The sequence below is a fragment of the Mustela nivalis genome, assembly GCF_964662115.1.
Source record: "Mustela nivalis genome assembly, chromosome: 2".
NCBI classification, from domain to species: domain Eukaryota; kingdom Metazoa; phylum Chordata; class Mammalia; order Carnivora; family Mustelidae; genus Mustela; species Mustela nivalis.
The window spans coordinates 182,395,517-182,410,808 of NC_139021.1; the positions used below are offsets into that span (position 1 = coordinate 182,395,517).

General features: G+C 50.1%; 1 protein-coding gene across 4 annotated transcripts in view; it reads left to right on the forward strand.

The window, feature by feature from the left end:
* Positions 1–15,292, forward strand: part of DOCK1 (dedicator of cytokinesis 1) — a 489,630-nt gene that overhangs the window by 448,532 nt on the left and 25,806 nt on the right. For all 4 annotated transcript variants that reach the window (XM_082721511.1, XM_082721510.1, XM_082721512.1 and 1 more), the window contains 6 exons: positions 4,018–4,107; positions 4,879–4,983; positions 8,984–9,125; positions 9,260–9,338; positions 11,241–11,325; positions 14,237–14,323. In XM_082721511.1, coding sequence (XP_082577637.1) covers positions 4,018–4,107; positions 4,879–4,983; positions 8,984–9,125; positions 9,260–9,338; positions 11,241–11,325; positions 14,237–14,323 — 588 coding nt within the window. The remainder of the gene's footprint in view (positions 1–4,017; positions 4,108–4,878; positions 4,984–8,983; positions 9,126–9,259; positions 9,339–11,240; positions 11,326–14,236; positions 14,324–15,292) is intronic.

Consider the following 15,292-nt stretch of genomic DNA (forward strand, 5'->3'; position numbering starts at 1 on the left):
GACTGGAAAGAGACTGACGCACAGGCTCCTGGACCTGCTTACTGGACAAGACCTAAATCTGTTTCTGGGCCGCCTCGCTTCCCTCTGTGCTGCGGGACCTCAGCTGGAGTTCTGGATTCTTCCAGGCCATAGCACCTTCATCCATTCAGACATGAGAGACCTACATGGGATGGGAAATCCAGAGGTTGCTGAATAGGAGTCTTCCCCCAACAATTGCCTGGAGAAACAGCTGACTTGCAGAGGAACGGCTGAAACCTGGCATCCCATAACACGTCTTCACTGGGGACTCCTAGGGGGCTCAGTTGGTTAAGCATCTGCCTTTGGCCCGGGTCATGATCCCACGCCCACGGTCCCAGAATCAAGGCCCACGTCGGCTCCGTGCTTATCAAGGAGTCTGCTTCTCCCTCCCTCTGCCTCTGCTCATGTGCTTTTTCTCTTTCTCAAATAAATAAATAAACAAATAAAATCTGAAAACAAAACAAAACAAAAAGCGTCTTCACCAGTGAGTCACTTAGACTAGTAAGTGAATTAAAGTAGCGTTGTCCGCGCGGTCCAGCGAGGCAGCACCAGCCCGAATTCTCAGAAATGGACGGTTGTCCCGGCCGGCGTCTTCTCTCTCGTCTGCCGCAGCTCCTTGGTCCAGGGAGGTCAGTGTTGTTCTGCCCGAGTGGCTCACCATCAACTGAGTCGTTCTCCATAGGAAATCTGTAGCTGTTCTGTTCTCTACAGCCACTGCTGTCTGGGAATTAAGGGAAGAGTTTCATCAGAGGAAGAAAAAAAAAAGAGTTTCGGGCGCCAGGTAGCTCATTTGGTTGAACATCCACCTCTTGGTTTTGGCTCAGGTCATGATCTCAGGGTCATGAGATCAAGGCCCGCAAGGAGCCTGGTGTCTGCTTGAGATTCTCTCTCCCTGCCCCTCCCACTTGTGCGCGCTCTCTCTCTCTCTCTCTCTCAAATAAATCTTTTTTAAAAAAAAGAAAGGAAAAAAAATTATATTCATGAAACGTGAAGAAATGGGACTTCCAGAAACTGGGAGGTTCAGAATGGTGGGGACAAGATGGTTCTCTCAAGCCTGAAGAAGCCAAGACCCTCTGACGGCAAGAGCTGGTGGGACAGTGCTCTGCGCTGCGAGTAACCCGCGATGTCAAGACGCGGTGAAGTGGGTTAAGGATTTTAATCAGAAAACAGGCCCCTGTGAGGATCTGGTGCTATTTCATTCAGGGCTATGGTAAACCTCATTGCCTAGCCCAGAAGCTGAGGCAGGACGTTCAAACCCACAGGTCAAAGCAATTCTTTCCTGGAGGTCATCTCGGTCTTGATCGCATGGAATCTGTCTTCTCCCTGGCACTGAAGCATCTTTCAGGGTGTTCATATCGGAAATAGGAATTGCCCCCGCTCCTTCGAGCCCTATCCAATTAAAATCTCCCTAATGCAGAATCCTTTAAGGCCCTGGGCGGGGGAGGGAGTGGAGAGAAGGTGTATTTATAGAGAATCTGATAGAAAGCACAATCGTGTCACCTTAGGGTGAGTCGGATAAGATATTTACTCAAGACTAACATTTCTTTTAAAAACAATTACTTTTGATATGTATCTAAAGCATCTCATCTGTCTTTTAGAATAAAAACAGATTAAGCTTTTACTCGGTAATAAATTAGATGCCCAAACATTCTAGGCAGCTAATAGAGTATGTGTTTGCTTGCACAAAACTTAAACAAAATTCTCTTGACAGAGAATCACAAGTAAAGGTAATGTTTTCTTTGAAATGGAAAGACTCTAAGGGAGGAATTGGTCACTGGAGCTTTAAAGAAATACAAAGTGCGAGAGGCTTCTCCTTCCTAGAAATGTGAGTTTGGGCTCCGGCAGAGGACCCAGGAGGATCTGAGGCTGCAGATTAAAACAGAGAATGCAGGGCAGCTCTGAACGCTCCAGCGGGATGGAGACTTGATGACTTTAGGGAGGGGAACAGGTGCACGGACCCAGGAAGGGCACCTTGGCCACTTTCTCTTCCCTGGGCACTGGTCCCATCTCAGAAATCTTTCTCTACCCTGGGCTTATTTTTATTTTGTCTTGCAGAGTATTAAAGTGTAACTCTTATTCCAGAATAGCTTTTTTCCTCCTAAAAAATAGCAGATGGTTTATTTAAGTAGTGGCTCTAAAGAGTATTTTAAATCTATTGGGCTGTTTATTAATAGGTAAGGCCCACAATGGTCATTCTCCTAAGAAGCAAAGACCAACCAGCAGAGGAGTCCTTAGCAACAAGGATGTGCCAGGAAGGGGCCCAGCAGCTTGTTTCTCAGCAGGAGCCTGGGGTTCATGGTTAGCCTAGTATCCTCTCAAACCCATCCCAGTAGGAGGGGGTGGGAGAAGCTGGAAATACTCTGACATCATCGTCGTTACAGGCTGAATGTTTGTGTTCCTCCCTCCCCACGCCGAACCACCAAATTCACCTGTTGATCTACCACCTAATAGTATTCGGAGATGGAACTTTGGGACGTGATTATGTTCATATTGGGTCATGAGTAGGCTTGGCGCCATGATGGGGTGCCTGCTCTTCTACGAAGAAGAAGAGAGCTCGCTTAAGGCCCTTGGAGCACACGGTGAGAAGGTGCTGGCCCACAAGTCAAGACGAGAGCCCACACCAAGAACCGAATCTGCCTGCACCTTGATCTTGGACGTTCCAGCTTCTAGAACTGTGAGAAATAAATGTCTGCTGTTTAAGCCGCCCCATCTACAGTGCTTTATTATATATAGCAGCCCAAACTATGACAGCCATCAAAAGCAAGAACTTTGGAAGAAGATCCGGTTGGGCCAGGTATACCTCTCTGTGCCCTTGGGCAACTTACTGATCTGTCTGATCCCCAACCTCCTTATCTGCAAAATGGGTATAATGAAGTCCCACCTGACAAGGCAGGGGACTTGCTGGACAGAGAGCAAGTTCGGAGTCACTTGTCCTGACTTGAGCACTGCCATCTTGTGGGAATAGTGGCCGTAGGGAAACGGATGGTTCCTGGCTGCGGACATGTGGGGGTCATGTGGGGGACATGTGGGGGACATGTGGGGGATGGTGCCATGCTTTCCTGGTTCGAAGTCAGCAAGCTTCAGTTCTTTTGATAAACATTCTTGAGCAGACCCTCGGCTGTGGTCCAGTGGTTTCCACTAACGCTCAGCTCCTCAAGGGGGTTGCGGTCTCTGAGAAGGAATGACAGAGAAGCACTTCAGTTTCTCTACATAACCAGAAGGTTGGAAGTCAGGGGATGCTGGGTCATCGAGAGGGCATGAGAGTTGGCACCCAGAAAGCCTTCCTGGAGGAGATGGTTCCTCCATATGTGACCTATTCTTCTTGAGTAAACCACTTAATTTTCCCCAAGAAAAATAAGGGAAATTCAGGTCTTAACTGTATGCATCAGCAAAGTATTCTGTATGTCAAAATTTATCAGCTTTCTAATAAGTCAGTTACCTGATTGGAAATCCTCTTTCAAACTAATACCCCAGAAAGTTCCCTCTTTCAGAGTTAACACAAAGCAACTCCTTGTGAGCTTCCATTTAGAGCTGAAATACATCCTCTTCTTTCTGACAGTCCAGCATTTGTTTAATGGGACAACTGGGGAAAGGAGCAAAACCAGGCTCCTTGTAGCTTCTCCTGTACGGTGGCTCCTTCCGCTGGCTCCCCTGCTGCTCTGACCAGCGGGCTTCAGCAGCCGTGCCTGGCAGCCGGAGAGAGGACAGAGTGGGCCAGACCTGGTGGGCAGACTGCTCGGACCCTGGGCAGAGGCCAGCATGACTGACCAGCCAGTAGTGGACCCGTTTAGTCACTGACGTCTGGTCATGAGCCAAAGGACTGTAGGCTCTAGAAAATGCTTGTATTTTTGTGACATTATTCCTGTGGTGGTTTCAGATTCGGCCAGCGTGTTTCCAGATTGTTAAATGACGAACAGTTGTATTTTAGTCTTTCATTCTTTGACTGCATGATTCCGCGTTGGGTTTCTCTTTCTCCTTTTTCTTTCTTTTTCCTCACAGATGTGGGAGGAGGCCATTGCTCTTGGTAAGGAACTTGCCGAACAGTATGAAAACGAGATGTTTGATTACGAACAGCTCAGTGAGTTGCTGGTAAGCCCACTTTTCTTTATAGTTAAACGAACACGGGTGATCTGTGCTTGTTTTTTTGGGATTTCCCTTTCCATTCTAACTCAGAGATTCTCTCCAGGTCTTCTGCAGCTGTGGCCACGGTCCTCCATTTTGTCTAGGAGGATGGTCTTGATGTATTTGCTGGCTGATTCTGGCCCACAAGTACTCACTTATATTCCCAGCAGTGCTTTGGAAGCCAGACTCCACGATTTTTCTGAGCTTTTCTATGTCAGCAACTGCCGGCTCCATGCGTGCACTGCTCTTGGCGGCCCGAGAGACGCTGAGAGTTGCTGCTGGGTTAAAACTGACCCCGTCCATGAGGCTGGTGGGGGTGGGAGAGGAGCCTAGACCCTTCTGCCATTAATTTAGACCAGAATTCTGCCCTTTTAAATTCTTCTTTAATGTATCCCAGTATTTAATTGATACCAGTTTTTTAAATCCTGAAGACTAGCCATTTAATTATAAGAAAAGAACATTTCTGTGGCACCTCTTTGGTTATCAGAAACATAGATAGATCCTACCGGTTACTGAATTCGGCTCTTCTGGTCAGATTTCTCTGCTAAACACTGGGGGTGAGTGACAGATTCTGTCAAGGCCACATGGCAAGGTGACCAGATGCCTGTGTCCCGGGCTGAGCCTCCCACATCTTCACCCTCCCACCCAACTGGAATTGCCAAAGCTTGAACGGCCCACTGGAAGATTCTAGAAGAAACTGAATGCTGTTAAAACCTGCGTTTTCTTTCTTCCTTTCAGAAAAAGCAGGCTCAGTTTTATGAAAACATCGTGAAAGTGATAAGACCGAAACCAGACTACTTTGCTGTCGGCTACTATGGACAAGGATTCCCCACATTCCTTCGGGTAAATGTTGATTCTGTTGAATCTGAGCCAGGGTTGCTCCCCGGCTCGAGAGCCCCTTCCCAGTCTGAGAAACGATTTGGACTTTGCATTTGTGGGTCAGAGCCTGAATCCGTGCTCTTAACAGCTCTGTGCTGGGCTTAGGGGGTGAAAGAAGGTCTGATAATATTTTCTTTGCATATAAACCTTCCATCTGATTTCTCCTAAACATAACTGGGGATTTATGTGTGTTTTTTTCTTAATTGTGATAAAGTACAGATAACATAAAATTTACCATCTTACCAGTTTGAAGTGATGGTTCCGTACACTGCTGTGCGGTCATCCGTCTGCAAACTTTTTCATCTCTCCAAAGGGAAATTCCATAGCGAGTTAAACAGTAAGTCTGCATTACCCCACTTTCCAGCCCCTGGCAACACCCTGCTCCTTTATGTCTCTAGGAATTGGCCTGTTATCAGTAGCTCATAAAGTGAAATCATACAGTGCTCGTCCTTTTGTGTCTGGTCCGTCTCCCTCGGCTTGGTGTTTTCAGGTTATCCGTGTTGGAGCACGTGTCGCTTTCCCCCTCCTTTTTATGGCTGAGTAATATTCCACCGCACAGTTTTACCATATTTTACTTGTCCGTCTGTCCTTCAGTGAACGCTTGGGTTGTTTTGGCTACTGTGAATGATATTGCCATGAACATGTATATTTTTAATTATATGAGCAATTGCAAGTGGATTTCCATGGCCGCGTTGCTGGGGACTCTGGGTCAGGCTCCCTCCCTTGGACAGGTGTGTGTCATTTGACACACGATTGAAGACACACTGTGACTGTCCGCCGGATGCCCCTTCCCTGGCACTCACGAGGCCGGAGGAGAAGTTGTGTAAATAAATACTTCTTGACCTACTAATAGAATTGTTTCTCGTGGTGCCATTGACCAGTGGGTCATGATTTCTTATCACTCCTTACGATATTTTTTTTAAGACACATGGTTTTCTCTCATGCTGGGAGACCATGCGTGATTCCTCTGGTTTCCGGGAAGGCGGTCTCTTGCCTGGAACACGGCTGTCTGGGGCAGTTAGATCTGGTCAGGAGGTTTTTCTCGTCCCAGAGTGTGTCCCTTTGGCTCTAGTGGCTCTGATCACATGGAAGTCCCCGATAGGGTAAGATCCTCCGTGGTGCCACAAACAGGAAGGACTTCCTTGCTGAGGGCCTGATGTTGTTTATCAGACAACCAGTGAGCCTTGCAGGCCTGGTCTGCTCCGAAAAGTGACCTGTTGGTTTGTGCACTCTCTCGGGGTCCTGCGTGACTGGGGCATGGGCCCCGCCCTGTCGCTGCTGGTCAGCCCTCTCTCCTTGAGCCAGGACACACCTAAGACAGCGGTCGGTCAGAAGCCCAGATTCTGGAGCAGTCTTCTTACCAAAGAATAACTAAAAGACATTGCATTATAAATTAAGTTATAAATGTTCCCCAAATCAGGGAAGATTTTTGAAATCAATTCTATTTTATATAAAAAACCCAGCTATAGTAGGAGCTTGGAGTCGATGTTGTTAAAGCCTTTAATTAATGTGTATGCATCTGTGGGTGCATTCCCATTTGTGTCTGTAAGAAACAGAGGGACCGACCCTAAACCACAGCTGACCTCTGCTGTGCCGAGGCGTTCCAGCACGTATGTGGCCCTCCAGGGATAGCGCTGTGGCTTAAGGCCATTGACTGGCTCTGCCTTGGCTTCTTGACTTGCTGGGGGTGGGGTGGGCACTTTGCAGTCCCCGAGCAAAGAGACGCCTGGTGTGTGCGGGGCGGGCACACACGATGTGTGCTCCAGGGACCGCACTGGGTCACCTCCCCCGTCCAAAGGACAAAATGCGAAGTGCGAATGAAGAGTTTAACGGGCTTGATTAATATTGAACTGATTACCCAGTTCCCTGCTGCACCTGAATAATTGCATGGGACTATAGCAATATATTTACGATGCTTCACAGATCACCGGTCAGGGGTCAGTCTGACAATGACATTAGCAGTTACAAAAAAGCAGGTGAAATGTTTGGCTGTTTAATGCCTCTGAGAATTGGCTGTCCCTTTTGCTTTGTTTTTCTTTGAGAGTTGGTCTCATTAGGTTGTTTCTTTGGTTTTGTTTTTTGGGTTTTTTTTTTCCTTCATGTTAATATTTATGGCTCTTACAAGCAATAAATATCTGACTGTATGTACCTTTCTCCCTTATTTTCATGTTTGAAGGGACTGCTTCAGAATGCACAATAATTGACATTTCTAGAAAATGTTAGTGCTGTTTTCATCTGTAACTCACTAGTGTTTTTCTGTTAAAGCCTTTATATACATTTTATTATTGTGTCTTTCTTCCAGTGTAGGGAGTAATAGATGCATGCAAGTTCGTAGTAGCCTGTTATACATTAAATCTTTCTGGATTTCTGAAATGTTTGGCTTTATATGGCCTTAAAAGATGCCCACACTGTGTTTGTATATCTAATTAAGACTACGTATTACTTTGGTTTCTGCTTGACATTATTTTTTCGGGACAGAGAACATTTTTCTTCCATAATGGGTACTTTAAGACATACCTGAACACAAAGTGAAAAAAAATATTCAATTCTTAAACTGTTCCTTCTTTAGTGATTTATAAGGACTCAGATAAGTCAGGGCTAAGGAAGGAAATAAACTGAGTGCCGTAGGATCTCTCTTTAGCTTTTAAAAGTTCATTAATTAGACAAACTTTAATGTGACTTTGCACGTCGTCTCCAGGAGACGAGGGAAAGAACGTGCAGCAGAATGCTCTCCTGTCTGGCTGTCTGTCTCTCCTCTCGGGCGTCCGGCCGGGGTCATGACAGAGGATAAGGCCGCACCTGACTCGCAGCCAGCCAGCCTAGGCGCTCCGGCTCAGGGTCCCCTGGTTGAAATAACAGATCCTGTGAGGAAAAGCGTCAGCCCCAGCCTTCCATTTCTCGGGTCCTGTGGCATCTTTTCCTTGTTACAGTTTTCCTTCAGGATCAGACAGGTGGGCCGGGCAGGGCGTTGGGAGACAGGAGGTATAGGCTCGGGGGGCGTCACACTACCCATTGCCACCTTTCCGTGACTCAGTCGACAACTCAGGACACACCGTAGACTCTCTGAAGGTACAGAGACCTGCTACGTCCTAGAAGCAGAAAATTCCCTAGAGCTACATTTCCTGAGGGACCGTGTCACACCCAGACAGAAATGGCCTCGACAGGGCAGCCTGTGTGAGGAAGAACACTCGCCTGCCTAACACCCACCCCAGGGACACCTTGCCCTCAAAAAGCACCCCCACTTGGGCTCTCCAGCTCGGAATTTATGGAGGTGACAGAGTTTCATGGGAGATGGACTAAAGCCAGCCGTTCGAAGGAGATCTCTGACACTCTGCCCCCCACTCATCAGTGGGTAATTCTTCACACGAGGCGGCCGTGCGGCGAGGGAAGTGCTGCCATCGCCCTCTGGTTTCTCACCACCAGGGAGGCCGCCGGTCCTCACCCCTCTCTCCTCTGCTCTCAACCCCATTCCCTGGTTCGGCTCTGCCCTTGGCTGCGTCCTCTGAGACGCCGCAGAAGGTCGTGCTCGGGCTCTGAGCGGTGAGCCCCACCTCGGACTCACGGAGTCTCACTTCCTCTCGGGAGACGAAGGCTAGCGCATCGGGGCCTACCCGCAAAGACCCACTTGCCCTCGTGCCTTGACCCTTTCCGCCCGCCTCATGCCCCCCCGAAGGCGGGCCCCGATGGCCCCCTCGGTCCCCCGTGGTTCTAGCCGAGCGCCGCTGTCGCACGGAAGCGCAGCCGCGGCCGTCGGGCGTGTGGCCTTCGGTGCTGCTTCGACACCGGCGACTGCTGTGCGCGGCCGGCGCGGTGCTGATTAACAAGGCTGGTGCACTTACAAGCTGTTCTTCAATCAGCGGCTTAAAAAAAGGAAAAAGAAAGCATATTTCGAAGATCAGTGCGTTGGCGCGTGCGTGGGTCCTGGCCTTCCCCGCTGGTATTTGATGAATGTCATTGTTTCCAGGGGAAAGTTTTCATTTACCGAGGGAAGGAGTACGAGCGCCGGGAAGATTTCGAAGCGCGGCTGTTAACCCAGTTCCCCAACGCCGAGAAAATGAAGACCACGTCCCCACCAGGCGACGACATTAAGAACTCTCCTGGCCAGTGTATCCTTTCCGACAAGCCTGCGGAATGGGACGCGGCCACCGCGCCGTGCGCCTGGGTGGCTGGGTGGGCCTGGGGGCCCCGTCGCGGCCGACGCGCACCCCGCCCGCTGGTCCTTAACCCCCTTTGCCCTCAGATATCCAGTGCTTCACCGTAAAGCCCAAACTCGATCTGCCCCCGAAATTTCACAGGCCTGTGTCAGAGCAGATTGTAAGGTAAGCACCCTGTGTCTGCCACCCGCCGGGAGGCCGGAGAAGGGCTGGGCGCTAAGAATTTCACCCTCCAGACGTGGATTGTAGCCTTTGATTTGCTTTCCAGATGCAAGGGAAGCAAATTCTTTCTAGCATCCGAACAGTGAGGGAAGAGGTTAGTGTGTGTTGCCGGTGGGTACAAGACGTTCCTTTCCTGACGTGGGGAGACAAGGAAAACTCGGGAGGACCAAAGGGAAACTCTGGTCTCCTTATGCCCTGCCAGGGGGCCGGGGGTGGGGGCGGTGGTCCCCGCAGAGCTTAGTGGGGCTCCAGCCCAGTCCCAACCCAGCACTTCCGAGTCCACACGCCTGGGGAGGGCCAGAGTGTTTGCGTGCTGTAAGGCAGGACAAGGGATTGGGGCATTTGCTTTTCTGGGTGGAGAAGCCCCAGATCCCTGCAACCCCACAATTATGTAATGTGGGGTGATGGGGCTGATGGTTAGACCCACTCGCTGGCTGTCTGAATTTGAGGGTTTATGCCTCTCTGGTGAGTTGCCCCTGACCTAGCAGTGCTGTAGAGACCCCCTGCTTGAGATGTTCCGTTGATGTTCCGACTTTTCTTTCTATGCGATCCATGTTCTGGTTAAGAAATTAACCTCTTTGGTGGCCTGATAATGCTCAGAATCTGCTCAGTTCGTATCCTGAAGTGTGGGGGGCTGTGTTCTTCCTGCACATTCCCTCTCCTTTCTTTAACCTTGTATCTCAGCCGTGGCGGCAGGTCAGCCAGGACTCTGTTTACCGATGTTTATCTGTTTATGGATGAACGATGGCTGCCACAAGTTTTGCAGCAGTGTATTTCGGAGAGAGACATTAAAGCCAATAGCGAATCGTAGCTGATGCTCGGCTGTTCGCTGGGACGTGGGGAGGTGGCCGACGTCTCAGTGCTGACGAGGGATGTCTGCCTCTGGCACACGTGTGCCACCCAGCCCTTCCCCAGGGAAAGAAAGGACACACTTGTCATGCGTGCTGTCCTTTTGGTTGCAGACTCTACCTTTGGTAGAGCTGAAACGAAGGTATATAAGGTCTTTTTAAAAATAAGAAACATGTTTGTGGAGCATAAGAAATAACACAGAGGACATGGAGAGATGCAGAGGAGAAGGGAGTTGGGGGAAACTGGAGGGGGAGATGAACCATGAGAGACTGTGGACTCTGAGAAACAATCTGAGGGTTTTGGAGGGGAGGGGGGTGGGGGGATCGGGGAGCCTGGTGGTGGGTATTATGGAGGGCACAGATTACATGGAACACTGGGTGTGATGCATAAACAATGAATTCTGGTACACTGGAAAGAAATTTAAAAAAATTAAAAAAATAAATGTATCAGTTAGTAGCTCATTTAATCCATGGGAAGTGTTATAGAATGAAAAATAATTCTTAGGAAAAGTATTATAAGTAAAGCTGGATTCTTTACAGTAAAAAAAAATAGAAACATAATTTTTTAAAAAATTAATAAAAATTATTAAATTATTTTAATAACTTATTTAATCATTGAATCACTCAGTTAAACTAATAGAGTAAATGGGATTTTGAAGGAGGAAACACAGGCGTGGGGGACCCAGGCCCGTTTCCGCTCTGCTTCGCTTCACCTTTTCTCCGTGTGTGCCCGCCTCCCTCCTACTCAGCATCTCCTCTCCCCTGAGGGTTTGCAGGGACAGGGAAGAGGCAAAAACTCAAGGCAATTTTTCCACCTGCCAACATCTCTCTTCCGAGGCTGGCGGGGAGAGAAAGCCACAGCGACTGCTCAGGGTCAGGGTTGGGGACGCTCTCAGGGATGCAGGGACCTATAAGGAGGCCAGACCCCACGTCTTAAAAGCATATCGGCTGCTTTGGGGGTTATTAAATGTCTAACACTTTATCTGTCTCTGTACAGTTTTTACAGGGTGAATGAAGTCCAGCGGTTTGAATATTCTCGGCCGATACGCAAGGGAGAGAAAAACCCAGACAATGAATTCGCGGTAAAGAAAACAACCAAAAAACCCCTAAAGGGCTCCCTCCACCACCACCGCCCCTGCCTGTGGAAAATGGCCTCAGAGGCCACCACAGGGCAGTATTAGATGCCTTTGTGCTTTGTGTGCAGAAATCCGAATTCCAAATCCTAAGCCCTTCAACTGTAGCGAAAGGATGACCGTCTCACGGACGATGTCGTTAAGGCCTTACGTACATTGCTAGCAGAGGGGACGAGTGCTTGGAGTCTGCTGCTTATGCTCCTGCATCCTCGCTTCCCTCCTCGGCTTCTCTGAGTTGTCTCCCTCTGGGCCCTGGACCCCCCGAGCACCCTGCTGGTATCTCTAATACGAATAGGCAAAGGGGCCTGAGCACTCTGGCTTTTGCTGATGGCAAGCAGTTGGAGGTGAGCGGAGCAGAGACCCGGACAGACACTCCTATTCAGCACCTGAGTTTTCCTGAGTCTTGAGGCCCAGGGGCTCCTGGGTGCCACAGAGTCGTGGGCCCAGTCATTCTCTGTGACGGAGCCACCCTGTGCCTCAGAAGACATCGAGCGGTTTCCCTGTCCCTCTGCCCATTAGATAACGTAGTACCTCCCCAGCTGTGCCAACCAACCAAAAAGGTCATCACATCTTGTCCCCTGCATTAGTCATAGAAATAGTAACAGAAATTTTTGCAGCTTTTAAAAAAATACGCATACACTTGGTTTAATGGTTTCCATTTGCAAAGAATATTCTTTGCAATAAAGCGGAGTTCTTTAACACGTCAACATTTCCCCTCCTTCTGGCCTGCGATTCCTCCTCGGGAATCGCTAGGTGGGCCCTTATTTCCATGACCCATTCGCTGCAGGGACTTCCAAGGAGGGCCAGCAGCTCTGCTGGGGACTGCGTCCCCTTGCCTGTCATTCGGAGGTGTCTAGGGGCGCAGAAGGTCAAAGGTGACCTGACCCAGAGTGAAGTTTGGGGCACTGCCAGCCGCGATGCTTCTATCCAGCCTCCCCCTAAAGCCCTCCCTTTCCTGCAGTCTTCCCATCCTCAGGGTGAGGCCTGAGAAGCTCCAGTCACAGGCCCTTCCTGCCCGAGCCGTGGCCTGGTGTCTACGACGAGCTCGTATTCCGAGAACCCCAGTCATTCCCGCTTCCCACACTGCTGATCTCAAAACGAAGACCCAATTTCTTGGTTGATGCCAGCGTCCCAGGATCCTGCACTCAGTAACTGGTCACTGCGCTGTTGTCACTAATAGTGAGGGAGGGGACAAGACATCAGCCCCAAGGGGGCAGCTTTCTGAGCAATCTCTGGTGGGGCCCTTGTGGCCACAACATGACCGTTTATGTACATCTCTGGACTGTGGGACTTACAGGCAGTTCCTGAATTTCCCCCACACGTCTCGCCTCCAGCGGCTGCGCTGTATACGGTCATACCGTAGAGAAAGAGACGCACGGAGGTCAGGCAAATTGCTGACGGGGTGCAGCCAGTTGGGGGAGAGCCAAGAATAACCGAGACCCCTGACATCTGGGGTTTCACTAAGCCTCGTGCTTCTTCCAAATGGCCCTGAAATCCCCTAATGGCCCTATTAGGCCCTCGCACTTGGATGAGGCTTTCTGAAGCCACGGGATTTAGTCCTTCACACGCCTGACAAAGCCTAAAGCTTCCAGATAAGCGTGGGGCTTTTTGCAGCAGTGAGAAGCGGGGCTCGGCCCTGTTGCGGGAGGCCTGGCTCTGCGGGCGGGACGCTGGGCAGGCCCCCTGCCAGGCTGAGCGCTCTCCGTGGCTGCGCAGCAGGGGATGAAACCCTGGGCCCCAAGAGTGGCCGAGGAGGTGGGAGACAGAGAGCTCTGGGTTAGCCCATGCCAGTTGTCCAGAAAGCCCTTGGTGGAGCCCAGGGCCCCAGCTGGGCTGTGTCAGCCTCTGGGGAGACCCTGCAGGTGCTCTGAAATGTCACACTGCTGTTGCCTCGGGCAAGCGCCCAGGGGAGCCTTCTCCTAGGTCCCCTTCCTTCTCCCCTCTAGAGCCTCACAGGTGGGGGAACGATGCTTCTCTAAGATCCAGTGCAGCCCCCTGGACTGGCTGATGTCAGCCCACTGTGGCTGGACCCCTCCCAACACACCTGCATGGCCCAGTTATGACCCAGGACAGGGAGAGGGTGGCCGGAAGCAGACCATGGGCTCCCAGGTGGGCGAAAGGTTCCCGCTGGTTAGCTCACTGCGGGTTTCTGCAGCCTGGAAGAGGCACAGGGGGGTGATGCTCGTTGGCTTGCAGCAGTTTCCTGCCACACATAATGTACTGTTCTATGAAGACTCTGGATTATAAAATGGTATCTTATGGAAAATACGCATCTACGTGCCTTTCTAGTGCTTAGTCAGAAGTCTTGAACAACAGTTACTGAAAGGTTTAAGTTACCGTCTCCAGGGGGTGGGTGATTTGTCCACATCTTTATTTTCTGATGTGAATAGAGATCAGTTGTGCAGGAAACCCACTGAAGCCCAGCGTACTGACTGGTCGGTATCTGGCGTGAGCGGTCACTTACATGAAACCCGGATTTCCTTAGCACCCTTCCTGTGGGTTTCTGTTGAACCCGAAGTCAGGCCAACATGGGAGCCTCTTCAAAAAATTCCTTTGCTCAGAGGGAACGTCCCTTGTTCTGGCGTACAGAGTCCTCCCTGGCTCTCCAGCTGGGGTTTCTTGCCAAATGCCAGGGAGGCCGGCGCCACCGGCCAGCCAAAGCAGGGGACATTGCTGTGCCTCGTGTGACTGTCCGACTCACAGGCGAAAAGGCACGCAAAAGGGCCACGTGCGATTCCTTGCAGGGAGACCCGTCCCTTGGGAGGACATGCCTCACAAAGAGTGGTCAGTCCCCATGAGGGCCAACACTGTCCACCTGCTGAGGTCCTTCTGACCAGTACCGTGTGTGTTTCCTTTGCAGAACATGTGGATCGAGAGAACCATATACACCACGGCGTACAAGTTACCTGGAATTTTAAGGTGGTTTGAGGTCAAATCTGTCTTCATGGTAAGGATACCCCCCCTCCCAGGAGGGATTGTGCGTTGCCCTCTGTTACAGGGTGCGGTGGGCACATGGAGACCCCAGGCCAGATGAGGCTGAGCCCGTCGTCACCCTGCACGTTCCCCGGGCCATCGACTGTGCAGGTCCACAAACATTGTTGTAGAAATGCTGTGTAATCACGACCAGTGCTAGCTGACGAGAAAACCAGCATTAAGATTTTCTTTCTTCTTACAAAATATTTAAATCTAGTCATTGCTGTGCTGTTTTGACAGCTCTTTCTGTTAACTAAATGAAAAGTTTAAGACAAGTTCCAATTTACATACACTTTTTAAGATCTTTCTTCCTGATGGTTTTATTGCCATTTACATGACAAACGACTTGATTAATAGCAATTGCTTATTTCAAGTAAAAATAACTTGAGAATATACCCCTCACTGGCACTTTTTTAAAGAAATAATGACTCGCATCTCATTAGCTAAACTTTGCTTTGCCTCAGTGGTGAGCCCTGGGACAGTTCCATCTCCGTGAACCAGAGTTGGGCGGCAGATTCTTACTGAATACACAGAAGTATCAGAGAGTGGGATAAAGAGATCTGATTGAAATATGTATTTGAATTCACGTATCTCAATGCCTTTTGTGTTCAGCCAGCAGGATCTTATCCAGAGGGCTGGTGGCCCCCCCTGGAGTTTATAGTGAGTCTCCTCAAAACTCCCTGCTCAGTTCAACCTGGCTGGAACCTCTCTTCCCAGCCCTGTTTCTGTTTCCTCTCTTTTTCTGTCATCCATGCCCATCTGAGCTCAAGGCCACATCCGCCCCCCCCCCATCCCAGGTGCCCCCTCCTGCTTCTCTGAAGCCCTGGGTCTCTCTACCTGTCCCTGCCCTGGGCACTTGGATTTTGTGCTCAGGGAGTGCCCACTCTGTGCCCCCCCCCCAACACCCAGGCAGCCCAGATGCCTGGAGGGCTCAGAAGGTATG